General features: G+C 41.3%; 1 protein-coding gene across 1 annotated transcript in view; it reads right to left on the reverse strand.

Annotated features, from left to right (window-relative positions):
• The window catches only part of tmtc1 (transmembrane O-mannosyltransferase targeting cadherins 1), a 281,545-nt gene extending 273,161 nt beyond the window's left edge, over positions 1-8,384 (reverse strand). Inside the window, exon 1 of the mRNA XM_073481208.1 lies at positions 8,024-8,384. Coding sequence (XP_073337309.1) covers positions 8,024-8,319 — 296 coding nt within the window. The 5' untranslated portion in view covers positions 8,320-8,384. The remainder of the gene's footprint in view (positions 1-8,023) is intronic.
• Between the last annotated feature and the right edge of the window lie 4,499 nt (positions 8,385-12,883).

The raw sequence follows: 12,883 nt of genomic DNA on the forward strand, positions 1-12,883 counted from the left end.
TCCATTTGCACACATTAGCTGCAGCAGCTGAGGTTAAAGACTGAGCTAAAGGCTATCTCCCAGATGAGGAAAAGGATGTAGCTACACTCATTCCATATGAACCGGAGGCCTTTACATGACAAACTAATGAAGATGGTGTGCAGAAGCTGACGGCCAAACAGCCCTGGAAGCTACAACTATAGTTGTTCCGATTCCGATACCAGTATCAGAAATGCCGCCGATACTGCTGAAAATGCAGGGATGGTATCCGATACCAGTTAATTTAGAAACAGGACCCTTCTACTTCCCAGTTAGCTCTGTTAGCTCTGTTTTACGTTACACACTGGCAATCAATTCTTCTTCGCTGCTCTGAAAGTCAACACAGGAAGTTGCTACTGTTGAACTACTGTTCACAAATTCTTGGATGGCCCCCCGAATACAAACACGCACACACACAAACCTCCATCAGCTCCATCTCTCTCCTCCTCAGCTCCATCTCTCTCCTCCTCAGCTCTGTCTCTCCTCCTCAGCTCCATCTCTCTCCTCCTCAGCTTCATCTCTCCTCCTCAGCTCCATCTCTCCTCCTCATCTCCACCTCTCCTCCTCAGCTCCATCTCTCCTCCTCAGCTCCGTCTCTCCTCCTCAGCTCTGTCTCTCTCCTCCTCAGCTCTGTCTCTCCTCCTTAGCTCCATTGCTCTCCTCCCAAGCTCTGTCTCTCCTCCTTAGCTGTCTCTCCTCCTCATCTCCATCTCTCCTCCTCATCTCTGTCTCTCCTCCTCATCTTCGTCTCTCCTTCTCATCTCTGTCTCTCCTCCTCAGCTCTGTCTCTCCTCATCTCCATCTCTCTCCTCCTCAGCTCCATCTCTCTCCTCCTCAGCTCTGTCTCTCCTCCTCAGCTCCATCTCTCCTCCTCATCTCCACCTCTCCTCCTCAGCTCCATCTCTCCTCCTCAGCTCTGTCTCTCTCCTCCTCAGGTCTGTCTCTCCTCCTTAGCTCCATTGCTCTCCTCCCAAGCTCTGTCTCTCCTCCTTAGCTGTCTCTCCTCATCTCCATCTCTCCTCCTCATCTGTCTCTCCTCCTCATCTTCGTCTCTCCTTCTCATCTGTCTCTCCTCCTCAGCTCTGTCTCTCCTCATCTCCATCTCTCCTCCTCCCCTGTCTTAGAAAGGCTTGTTCCTTGCTTTCCTGTTTGCAAACTCAGTCACAATCTCATCAAAGTCCAAGTTCCTGACAAGCTGAGACTCAATGGCCATCAGTGACAGTGCACAAAGGTGCTGTTGTGTTTGCGTTGTTCGAAGTTCATTTTTAATTCTTGCCATCTGTGAAAATTATCTTTCTCCTTCACAGTTTGTGACTGGCAGTGTCAGAAAAATACATAGGGCTACAAACACATTGGGGAATACTGATAGCAGACCATGTTTCAAGAGCACCTGCAGCAGTTTTGGAGGAGACTTATCTTGTTCGCTCTGCACAAAGCATCTGAACTGTATGTTCATCTGCCAGGTTCTGATCTAAATCATGATGGTATAAGGCACAGAGTGCATCAGCCTGTTTACGAACAGTGGGCAAATCATCAGATTCCAATTTCAGCAGAATCCCAAATCTGTCAGTGATGTTCTTGTATGCCTCCATTCTGTGGGCTAATTAGCTGCTTAGCTTGTCAATGATGACACTGAACGTTTCTATTTGATATCGCTCCCGGCCTTCCAGTGTTACCTCATGCTCTGTAGATTCATCCGGAAGTGCTTTGCGCCTCTTGACCCTCTGTAGTTCATCACGATATGACTGGCACACACAAGGAACGCTCTTTGCAGCTCTTTCAAAATGGTCAAATTGGTCTCGCAGTGATACAACCAATGATCTCAAAGACTCAAAAAGACGAATGGCTGTCATCAGATCCAGGTCAGCCTTTTGCAGTGCTTCACTTGTCACTTTAAATCTGCTTAAGACACTGTCCCAAAACTGTGCCATAAATGACATATCAAGACTGCCTAATTTTGAGCACAGTGCTGCTGCCTCATTGCGTGTTTCACGTTTTTCTCCCATATCAGATGAAATGAAAGTACACCCCTTATTTGTGCATAATTTCTACAAAGTGCCCTAGATGCATCTGCATGGCAACTCCAACGTGTTGATGATAGTGATTTCAATGTCATGTCTACCTTGATGTCTGCATTATTGAAGATTCTGTTCCATCTTCAGGTTCCATCAAAAGGCATATAAAGATCACAATTCAGTGTATATAATAAAAATTAATCTAAAAGAGCTGAGGCTGGTTAAAATACTTAGATGTAGTAGAGATTGAAAGGGTCAGGCCATGGGTAATATGCCTTTCCCGTCCTGCTATAAGTCCAAGTCGTGGCCCCCAAATTTCCTCAAAGTCCAGACTTCATGCCAGCAGGGTGAACAAAAGAATGCCAAAATCCAAATTAAAATCCACATTTGGTTGGAAAATGGTAAGTCCTCCTTGTGTTCTATTATTCTTGGATCGAACTGCAAATCTTGAAGTCCATTCTGCGTTGATAGGCTGCTCAAATAATCAGTCTTGTGGGTTAATCCAAGGTAGGAGAGCGAAGAAAGAACATTGTAACAACTGTTGCAGCGTTTTTTATACTTTCTCAGCTGGCCATCGATTGCATAATTCAATTTTGAAACTGTTTCTCATTTGTATAACTTTATTGTAACTTCACTGTAACTTCATTGTAATCATGAAAACAATAGTTACACATCTGATTATTAATACACTAATAGCAGAGCTCATATATTTCTTAATCACTTGTCTTAATCACTAGGTATAATGTCCTTTACTTGCCAATAGTGTATGGCCAGTGTATAGAGATCTCAACTCTTTTGACAATCCCTATCAACTGCATGGCTGCTATTCTGTAGCTCAACCTAACCTCTGACTTCTCTGTGATGGCATAACAGACACAAATTCAAACAAATTCTTTGCTGGTTATAACATATTCTAATTAATTGTAACAGTTGATGTGGTAGCAGTGATTTTGATAGATTTTCAATATAGTGAGTCCCTGGGACCCACAGGTGGTCATTTGAGTGGATCCCAAGGAAATTCAGTGGGTCCCCAATTAAATTTGTGATTTCTGACAAATTGTAATGTTAAACTCATGTTCAGTGTCTTATGGTTATAATCATGGTGATATTCATGTATGTAGAACATGTCTCTGAAAATTAAACAAATAAAAAACAAATCAAATCCCAAATCTGAAAACAACAATCATTTTGTCAGTCAGAGTACAAAAACAGGATAAAACATAGAAGCTTACAAAAATGCTCAGGAAGCACATCTCAATGAGGAATTATATATGAAGGGAACCGCTGCTGCACTAGTTAAATAAAGCCAACTGACAACATGTGATAGTGGTTAACAGATTAAAGGAGCTACAATTTGTGGTCACCAAATTCTAATCCGGCCCAGGGATCCAAAATATATAGCACCGGCCCTGCTCTAACAACGCTGTCAGCAGCCGACACAAGAGACTCTCCGTGGTGTGCTGGGATTTTAAACCTGATATGAGCAGGATGAACACTTTAACTTTCTCTGACTGTGTGGACATTTTCATCTTCGCTTAATCTTCAATTTTCACAGATGATGAAAGGCGTTAAAACAGGAGTCTGAGGCTGCAGGTAAAACTCACTGATGTAGGCTGATAAAGAAGTTCAGTGTGGAGCTGAACTGAGAAAAAGAAGGATAGTTGAATCTTTTTATTGAGCAGTAAAATCTGATTTCACTGATAAACTCCTGAGTCGGGTACAGCCCTGTCACATCATCCTGATACACTTGTCTATAAAATTCAAATAAACTATGTTTATGTCTATGGTTTCAACATGGCAGGTTCTTCCGAATGGTAAAGCATCATCCATCATCATCGTCACGAGAGAATCATAATCAGATTATTCTTGACAGTGACCTAGTTAGTCTGTTCGACAAAGCCAAGTTTGTAGCTTTGATTGTTGAAATCTGTGTGTCAGGATTGGTCTTATTGCATCAGAAAGTATCACGATGATTGAGATACGCATGCAGTGTGCAGATAGTCAGAAACGGTGACCAGAAGATTTTTTTTGGTCTCCAAGGCGAGTTTCCTTTTATTGTTATTTCAATACGGATTTGTTGTTCACAATGAAGTATTATCAGGGATAAAAAATGGATAGTGAGTTCACTTCTCCTTTTGGTTTTGAATGTGTCAGAGACGCAGGATGCTTACCTATCAATATCGCTTTAGTAGTGTACTAGAATGAATCATGAATCTGACATAAGCAGGTTATGATACGAAGGTAATGTGGTTCCTGTAGGACAGGATACAACTGTACACGAGTCACAACTTCACAACAATTACAGACAAAATAATATTTGAAATACTCTTTAAAAATATTTGATTTTTAAAAGTCAGCCTCACTAATTTCATGTTTTACAGTTTACTTTTTAGCCTGCAAGAGGCCTAAACAAGGCCAAATAAGTCTCTTTGAACCAGTCTCAGAGTCATGCTAGCTGCTCAATGAGGGTAAATGCAAATATCATCATACTAACATTCTCAAAATGACAATGCTAGCATGTTTAGCAGGTGTGCTCACCAGTTCAGAGTTTAGTATGTTAGTATGCTAACATTTCCTAATTAGCACATTTAAGTACATGTGAGGCTGATGGATATATCATTAGTTTTGCAGGTATTTCCTCAAAATGATGGACACAATGCGCTGGAATTAGCAGGGCTAATATTAGGCAAGTTAGCCTCACCCTCTGGAATTTTTCCAGTGGATTCTGAGGGTATGTCAGAGTCTCTTGCATGTTACAAAATCGCTGAGACTTACAAGAATGTCCTTACACTTGGGATAATAATCAAGAAAACTGCACAATGATTTAGCGTAGCATTAGGTTAGCTTGCTCACATGTTTGAACAAGGAATCAAAGGTAGAAATCAATGTTGTGTAAATTTGATTTGTTTGGTTTTTTTAACTAATGTATCTTTGTTAATTATAAGTTGGATTAATGCTAATGTGTATTTTCAGACACATTTACATTTTTGAAAATATGAAAACTTTAAAAATATTATCAAACAATAATTTGGCGGACCCCCTAGGGGTCACAAACACTAAGATGTAGAGTGCCAGATGAAAAGTCAGAGGATCACCAATGCTGTAACAATTCATCCTGAGTAGAGCATAACTGTACCAAATGTCATGGCAATCCATTCACAAGTGTCAGACATTTACTCAAAACTCGGCTGTCAGGAAGTCAGGATCACCAAAGTGATTAGAATACATCATCTGGGGACCATGAGAGAGCAATATAGCGAGATATGCACAAAAATAAAGGGTCATATTCAAGTCACATGTGAATGTGACATTTAGTGGACATTGACAGCAGTACAGTAACAGAATGTACCTATAAACATAACAAGCCAACAATGTTTGCAACATTTGTATAATTGTATTTAAGAGCAACATGCATGCTCCTTCAAAATATTTTTCAGAAAGTGCTGAGATGTTTCTTGTTTTTATTCTCCTGTGACCTCTTCTTCATATCCTTTTATTCGGTGATACAGATTTCTAGTTTATCAGACAGACACAGCAGACCCCTTCACAGAAACCTTAGAATGTTTTGTCTTCATCTTAAACCATACATTCCCTTTTCTTTTGTCAGCTTGAGGCAAATAATGACAAGTGCAGAGAGGACAAAAAGATACAGGGAGAGACTGAACTCCAACCCTGCAAGGAAAGAGGAGTTGCTGAGGCAAAGAAAAGTAAACGACAACTGTCTGTTTCCATTCGCTGACCAATAGGAAGGTCTGAGGGAGGGTTTTAGAGGGTGCCTTCATTGTTGATTCAAAAGGCCTTGGGGCAGATTTCTTGAAGCCTGGCAATACATGATATCTAAAATATCATTGGACTAGAACACTGTAGGCAGTGCAACTAAGAGGAACGCAGTTATGAAATGCAGAGAATAGACTATGGGGAATAATTTGATGTATTGATTAATAAATAAACATTTATTGAAATGAAATGTATTTTCTGATGATGTCCAGGCCAGCAAACAAGCCGAAGATGGGTGCTGTTCTTTCTGAGGTCAATAATACAGATTGCTTACCATGGTTCATATCATTCATTATTCATTAGTCATGGTTCATACGTTATAAAAAATGTTTGTTTTACTTGTTTACTTGTATCAAATCAATTAATAAAATTTGAATATTACCTTCCAGCAGTTATAAGTGGTTAAATATTTCCTGCCATATGAGTGATCAGTACTCACCAATAGGTAGGTTGATACATGGTTTGCATTGACACATGGCGACATGATCATATGGTGTGACACTATATCATGTGGTGTGACATTCCAAATTGTGAAAATAACATATCTTTATTAATGATAAAATGTGAAAATGTTCATGGAATACATAGAAAAAAGTATGAGAAAGAGTCACAATTATTTTTATAATTTTATAGCAAGGTTTGTCACAATAAATAGAAAATACGTTGAAAGACTGACGACATAGGTCTCACATTGAGCAATGATTTAGAAAATAATACACAAATTTAATTAATTTTCACAAAACTATAATGGATCACAGTTTAGTTATGATAAAGGACTTTGATAAAGTGAGTAACTTAAGAAAGGTATAATCCATTTTCATTTTATATACAATTATTTTCATTTCACACCATATGATGATTTTAGGCACTAATGCAACAAATTGTCACATAAATTCTGATTCCAATTGAAAATCTAAAAACAACATATGTTTCTATGAAGATGAGAGTTAGTAGAACAAAAGTCTATCATTGTTATGCCTGTTATTTGAAGTTTTTGAAAAAACTTTTTCTGGTGTATATGTAACTGACGAGTGCCTCTTTATCACACACAGTCTGCAACTTGTCCATGTGCACTAGTGCCATCATTACAATGTAAACAACCATAAACTTTCTGGATTTAAAATGTAACTGTGGCTCACTAGACCACTAACCCTTTGACTGAAGTTTTAAACCAGGCTCATGTTCTCTGTCACCGTTTCCCCGTAACTATTTTCCTCAACAAAGATGCTGTTCAATTAGAAGAAGAGTGAACAGACATGACATGAGGAAAAGTAACGCCGTCTTACACCTATTTATGTGACGTTATTCTCTTACACTGCATCCTCAATTGAATTGTGTAATGAAAAGAAAGAAGAAAGCTGACAGTCTTGGGGCCACCGTCTTTTTGGCTCTGTTTCAATCCACTTTTGCATCAGCATGGCTCAGCTTGGCTCGTTTTCCCTCATTTAGGAACACTGTGTGGGCGGCCTTCTTTTTCCCATGCAATCACTGCAACATAATATGATTTAGAACACAATCCCACCCTGTTCTGGATGCTCGCCTGGTTCCTCCGACCGAAATTCAGCGCCAAACTGAGCGCAGCAGACCCGCCCTCTCGGAGCACAGCAGCCTGCGTTTCCCTTTGTCATGCACAACTTTTACATCACCTCCAACTCCACTGCCATGGAAGAGGCAGTCCTCCAAAGCTCTGTGTGTGTGTGTGTGTGTGTGTGTGTGTGTGTGTGTGTGTGTGTTAACTGAATTCCTTTAATACCTCAACCTGAAGTGGCATCAAGGCAATAGTGAGGGCGTGAGGACTGGGATGTGCTGGGACAAGCTGTGTGTGCAGCTGTCCAGCAGAGATGCTTTCCTGCTCTCACGCCTTCAATAACTACTTCAGACAGAGGCAGAGGCTTAAACTGGTGACAGATCTCCACAGTGTTCCTGTCACAGCCTACTCCCTCCTCTGTAGTTACCTGGTGCTTCTGTCTCATGTGAGGAAGTATTTAGCTTGTGTTATTCTAAAGTTAACCCTGCGGCTACAACAGCTTCTTTCCATCAGGGGACAACTGTATGACGTCAGCCTTAATTGCACGTTGATATAGCTTTCATGCAGCAGTTAGCGACCGGACAGTGACCCCGGGCTAACTAACGTCATCAACACTGCGGTTAAACGAGCACCAAGTGTTAGTTCCTGGTGGAAAGAGCGGAGCTGGGACAGCGGGAGAACTTACTTGAAGGTGAGGATGCACAGCGGTCTGTAGGACTTGTGGCTCGTATTGTCCGCCATTCTCTTGCCCCAGAAGTCGTTGCTGAAGATGTTTCTGAGGCTGGAGCCCGGTCGGACGTCCGGGTTGTTGATGATAGCCCACACATCGTCGTGCACCAACTCCCCATGGAGAGAGTTGCTGTAGCACAGGGCGCACAGGGCGGCCAGCACGGCGTAGCGACCCGCTGCCCACACCGCCTCCGGCCGGATGGTCACCCGCGGCGGATGGTGGGCTTTCTTCTCCCGTCCCGGTGCTGTCATGTTGGGCCTGGCTTTTCCCGCGGCTCCGCTGGGCTGAGGATGAAACTGAGGGGACCGGGGGATACGTCCATTCCGCCTGGCAGGTAGCGGTTGTGTATTCTGTAGACTGCGGGGACGGTGTGCATGTCTTATGCGGCGTTCAAGTTCAGTCGGGAGACGTCACATGCTGATGTTTTACTGTAATTTTTCCCGTTTCTATTGAAATATATATATTTCAAATACGAACATTAAACCTTCTTTATTGTATTGTATTTTACTAGCCAATTACTTTAACAGCAGTCCGTGTATTGGAAATTTGAATTGCTATTATTATTGCTATATAGATGGGAAGTGTTCCGCAATAGCACTGACATATTGACATAAAAACAACTTTAAGCTGTCATACAGAAGGAATAAATAGACCCAAAGGCTTTCTTCTGAATAAGGCGACTATAGTGTCTGTGTGTAGATAGTAACAAAAAAAATCATATTGAAACTCCCATTGGCACAAATGTAATTGCATTGATATTAAAAAAGGACTGGGACTCGGTTCTGTTATGATTGGCCTCTTGGAAATTATTTGGAGATAATGAAAATAATTAAGGGACGAATGTTTATGGCAGGCTGTAATGATAGAAATAGTATCATTAAGTGTAAATATTGGATTAAAGGTATCGTTTAGCCAGAATAATTGGGTGTACGAGTTTATGTGGAGTACCAGAACGCAACATCGCTGTAAGAGCCCGCCTACAGACGCATGCGCAGAGGGACCCTGCCAGTCCGGGCCGACAGTAACATCATCTGCAGAAAATCAATGCTGCTCGGTGGAAGCTGCATGAGCGCATAGTCGCGATGGCACATACTTGACCTTTTCCCCCGCACACACTCATCATGAGCTGAGAGGAGGAGGAGGAGAAGACACATGAATGGATGCTCCTGCAGGAGAGGTGAAGAGGCTGAATGCAACCTCTGATAAGCAAGGTCAAAAGCTGCATATTCACCATCTTCTGTACAAAAACTGTATTTTGTTTGTTTGTTTGTTTGGTTGGTTGTTTGTTTGTTTGTTTGTTGCCATTTCTGCCTTTTTCACATACTGACAGCAGGAGAGAGACAGGAAAGGCAGGAGAGGAAGTTTTACAAATTTAAATAAGAATTTGTCTGATACTCCTTCGTTGTCTCCTACTTACTGTTAAGTCCATTAATGTATGTGACCTGGAAGCTTCAAGTGGCGTACTGGACGCACAATTGGCTCCAAACCAGTTATGATGTCACAAAATCCTGCTGTTGCGTTCACGCCTCAGATGGACACTTAAGGTGAGCCCAGGGACACTTTTCCCCTCCGGCAGATGAGACAGGGCATCATTGACATCATTCTGAAAAGTGCCGATCGAACATCACAATAAAGTTCTTTGGGAGAGGAACTGTGGCAGAACATAAAAGTGAGAGAAGAATAGGTGAGAGAGGGAAATTTGGGGGGAGGGTACGGAAGCCCGGAAGGGCTGCAAGTTCAATTATTTTTTGAGTTTTGAAATGGCAGATTTTTCAAGATAACAAGATCATTTGAATTTGAATCCATTGATTTGAGATGGTGGTATTTACATTATGGCTACTGTAAGGGATAGGTGTAACAATAGTATCATTATGTAGTACTTGTTTCCACACAGACTTTTTAGAGGGAGACACTTGTGAGGAGTTGCTTGCTAAAGTGTGTACTGTTTACTGTATGCAAATCTGTGGCAGAGAGAGGGCAGAATAAACAACAGTCTTACATACAGTGATCAACTCAAAGCACATGTGATACTGTCCAGTCTGCTGCAACCTCTCGTTAGCAAAGGGAAAAGAAACTACTCACATTGGTGGGTGTTTGAATGTTGTAGACTAATAAAGTATAAATTAGCAAGATTACAGTAAGATTGCAGTAAAGACAAGATTGGTACTCCTTGATCTGAGCTTGTTTTCTCAGCATAATGAGGTAAATAAATTAATCTGCCATCACACGAAAACCGTCTTTGTTATCTCAACATAACGTAATAATGAACTTATGATCTTGAGATAACGGCATTTAAAAAACTATGGCTCATATCGACTGCCATAGGAGGTGGGGCTTAGAGGGGAGGAAGATAAACACTGAAAGCATCTACTTGTCTTCTTATGTCTTCTTATGAATACTTATATATGTATATGTGTATATGTATATGTGTGTGTATATATATCTCTATATATATAGATATATATATATGTTTATACATATATATATATATATATACACCAATCAGCCACAAGATTAAAACCACTGACAGGTGACGTGAATAACATTGATCATCTCATCACAATGCGATGTTCTGCTGCGAAACCTTGGGTGCTGGCATTCATGTGAATGCCACTTGACACGCACCACCCATCCAAACACTGTTGTGGACCAAGTACACCCCCTCATCACAACAACACTACCCGATGGTAGTGGCCCCCCAGCAGGACAGTGTGCCCTGACACACCGCAAACACTGCTCAGGAACAGCTCGAGGAACACAATAAAGGGCCCAAGGTGTTGACCGGGCCTCCAAATTCCCCAGATCTCAATCTGATCGAGCATCTGTAAGACGTGCTGGAGCAGTTCTGATCCATGGAGGCCCCAGCCCCCAACATACAGGACCCAGAGGATCCACTATAAAACGCCCTGGTGCCAGACATCACAGGACACCCTCAGAGGTCTTAAGTCCATGTCTTGACAGGTCAGAGCTGTTTTGGCTGCACAAGGGGAACCTTCACAATATTAGGCAGGTGGTCATAATGTTATGCCTGATCGGTGTATGTTTATACATATATATACACATATATACAGTTGCAATCAAAATTATTCAACCCCCACTGCAAATTAGGTTTATTGGCAAAATGTACAAACTAGCAGCTGTTTGCAATAAACAAATCAAACAAGAACAATTTAAATAGCTCAACACAACTAATGTTACAAGTGTTTTCTCCAAATTCAACACAAAATGCCACTTTTAATGACTACTGCAGTCTCAAAATTATTCAACCTCTTCACGACAAGCATCTTTAGTACTTAGTAGAGCACCCTTTTGCTGTTATGACCTGCTGCAAACGTGATGCATAGCCAGACACCAGCTTCTGGCAGCGTTCCTGAGGAATCTTAGCCCATTCCTCATGGGCAAAGGCCTTCAGTTCACTAATATTCTTGGGTTTGCGTGCTGCAACCGCCTTTTTCAAATCCCACCAGAGATTTTCAATGGGGTTCAAGTCAGGCGACTGTGATGGCCACTCTAGTATCTTCCAGGACTTCTTATGAAACCAAGCCTTGGTGGACTTTGAGGTATGCTTGGGATCATTATCCTGTTGGAAGGTCCAATGATGCCCAAGCTTCAGCTTCCTCACAGATGGCATGACATTTTCTCCCAGGATTTCCTGATACTTGATTGAATCCATCTTGCCCTCCACACGCTGCAGGTTTCCAGTGCCAGAGGAAGCGCAGCAGCCCCAGAGCATCACTGAGCCACCGCCATGCTTCACTGTAGGCAGGGTGTTCTTTTCAGCGTATGCTTCATTCTTCCTCCTCCAGACATACCGCTGATCCATAGGCCCAAAAAGTTCCAGTTTTGTTTCATCATTCCACAGAACAGAATCCCAAAACCTCTTTGGCTTATTTATATAGTTTTGAGCAAATTGGAGCTGACTTTTCTTGTGCTTTTGGGTCAGTAGTGGTGTACGTCTTGGAGTTCGGGCATGGAGCCCTTCAGCGTTTAGTATGTACCTTACTGTGGAAACTGAAACCTCAGTGCCTGCTGCCACCAAGTCTTGCTGCAGGTCTTTTGCAGTCAGTCGAGGGTTTTTGACCACCTGCCTCTTCAGGACTCTGGTGGCAGCCGTTGATAGCTTCCTCTTTCTGCCACGTCCAGGTAGTGTAGCCACTGTTTCTTTAACTTTAAACTTACGAACTATGCTTCCAACTGTATCTCTAGTAACATTCAGTGCTTTTGCTATCTTTTTGTATCCTTTTCCTTGTTTGTGCAAGGCAATGATCTCTTCTCTGAACATTTTTGGACAATTCTGTTGACATAGCCATATTTCTTACATGCAATGAAACATCACCGTCAACAGTCCAGGTATTTGAGGTGTTCTATCTCAAGCACACCTGATGCAACTATTGAAGCCCTTGATTGGTTTGCAAACACACATTTGCAAATCAGGTGTGCTTGAGACCACACCTGATTTGCAAATGTGTGCTGTTATGAGGAATTCTATTCAGGGGGTTGAATATTTTTGAGACTGCAGTAGTCATTGAAAGTAGGATTTAGTGTTGAATTTGGATAAAATCCTTGTAATATTGTTTATTGCAAACACCTGAAAAATTGTAAATTTTGCCAATAAACCTAAAATGCAATGGGGGTTGAATAATTTTGATTGCAACTGTATGTTTATACATATTATATATAAACATATATATGTTTATGCATATAAACATATGTGTGTGTGTGTGTGTGTGTGTATATATATATATATATATATATATATATATATATATATATATATATATATATATATATACATAAACATATTGATAATCATCA

This window comes from Pagrus major, chromosome 14 (assembly GCF_040436345.1).
Source record: "Pagrus major chromosome 14, Pma_NU_1.0".
Taxonomy (NCBI): Eukaryota; Metazoa; Chordata; class Actinopteri; order Spariformes; family Sparidae; genus Pagrus; species Pagrus major.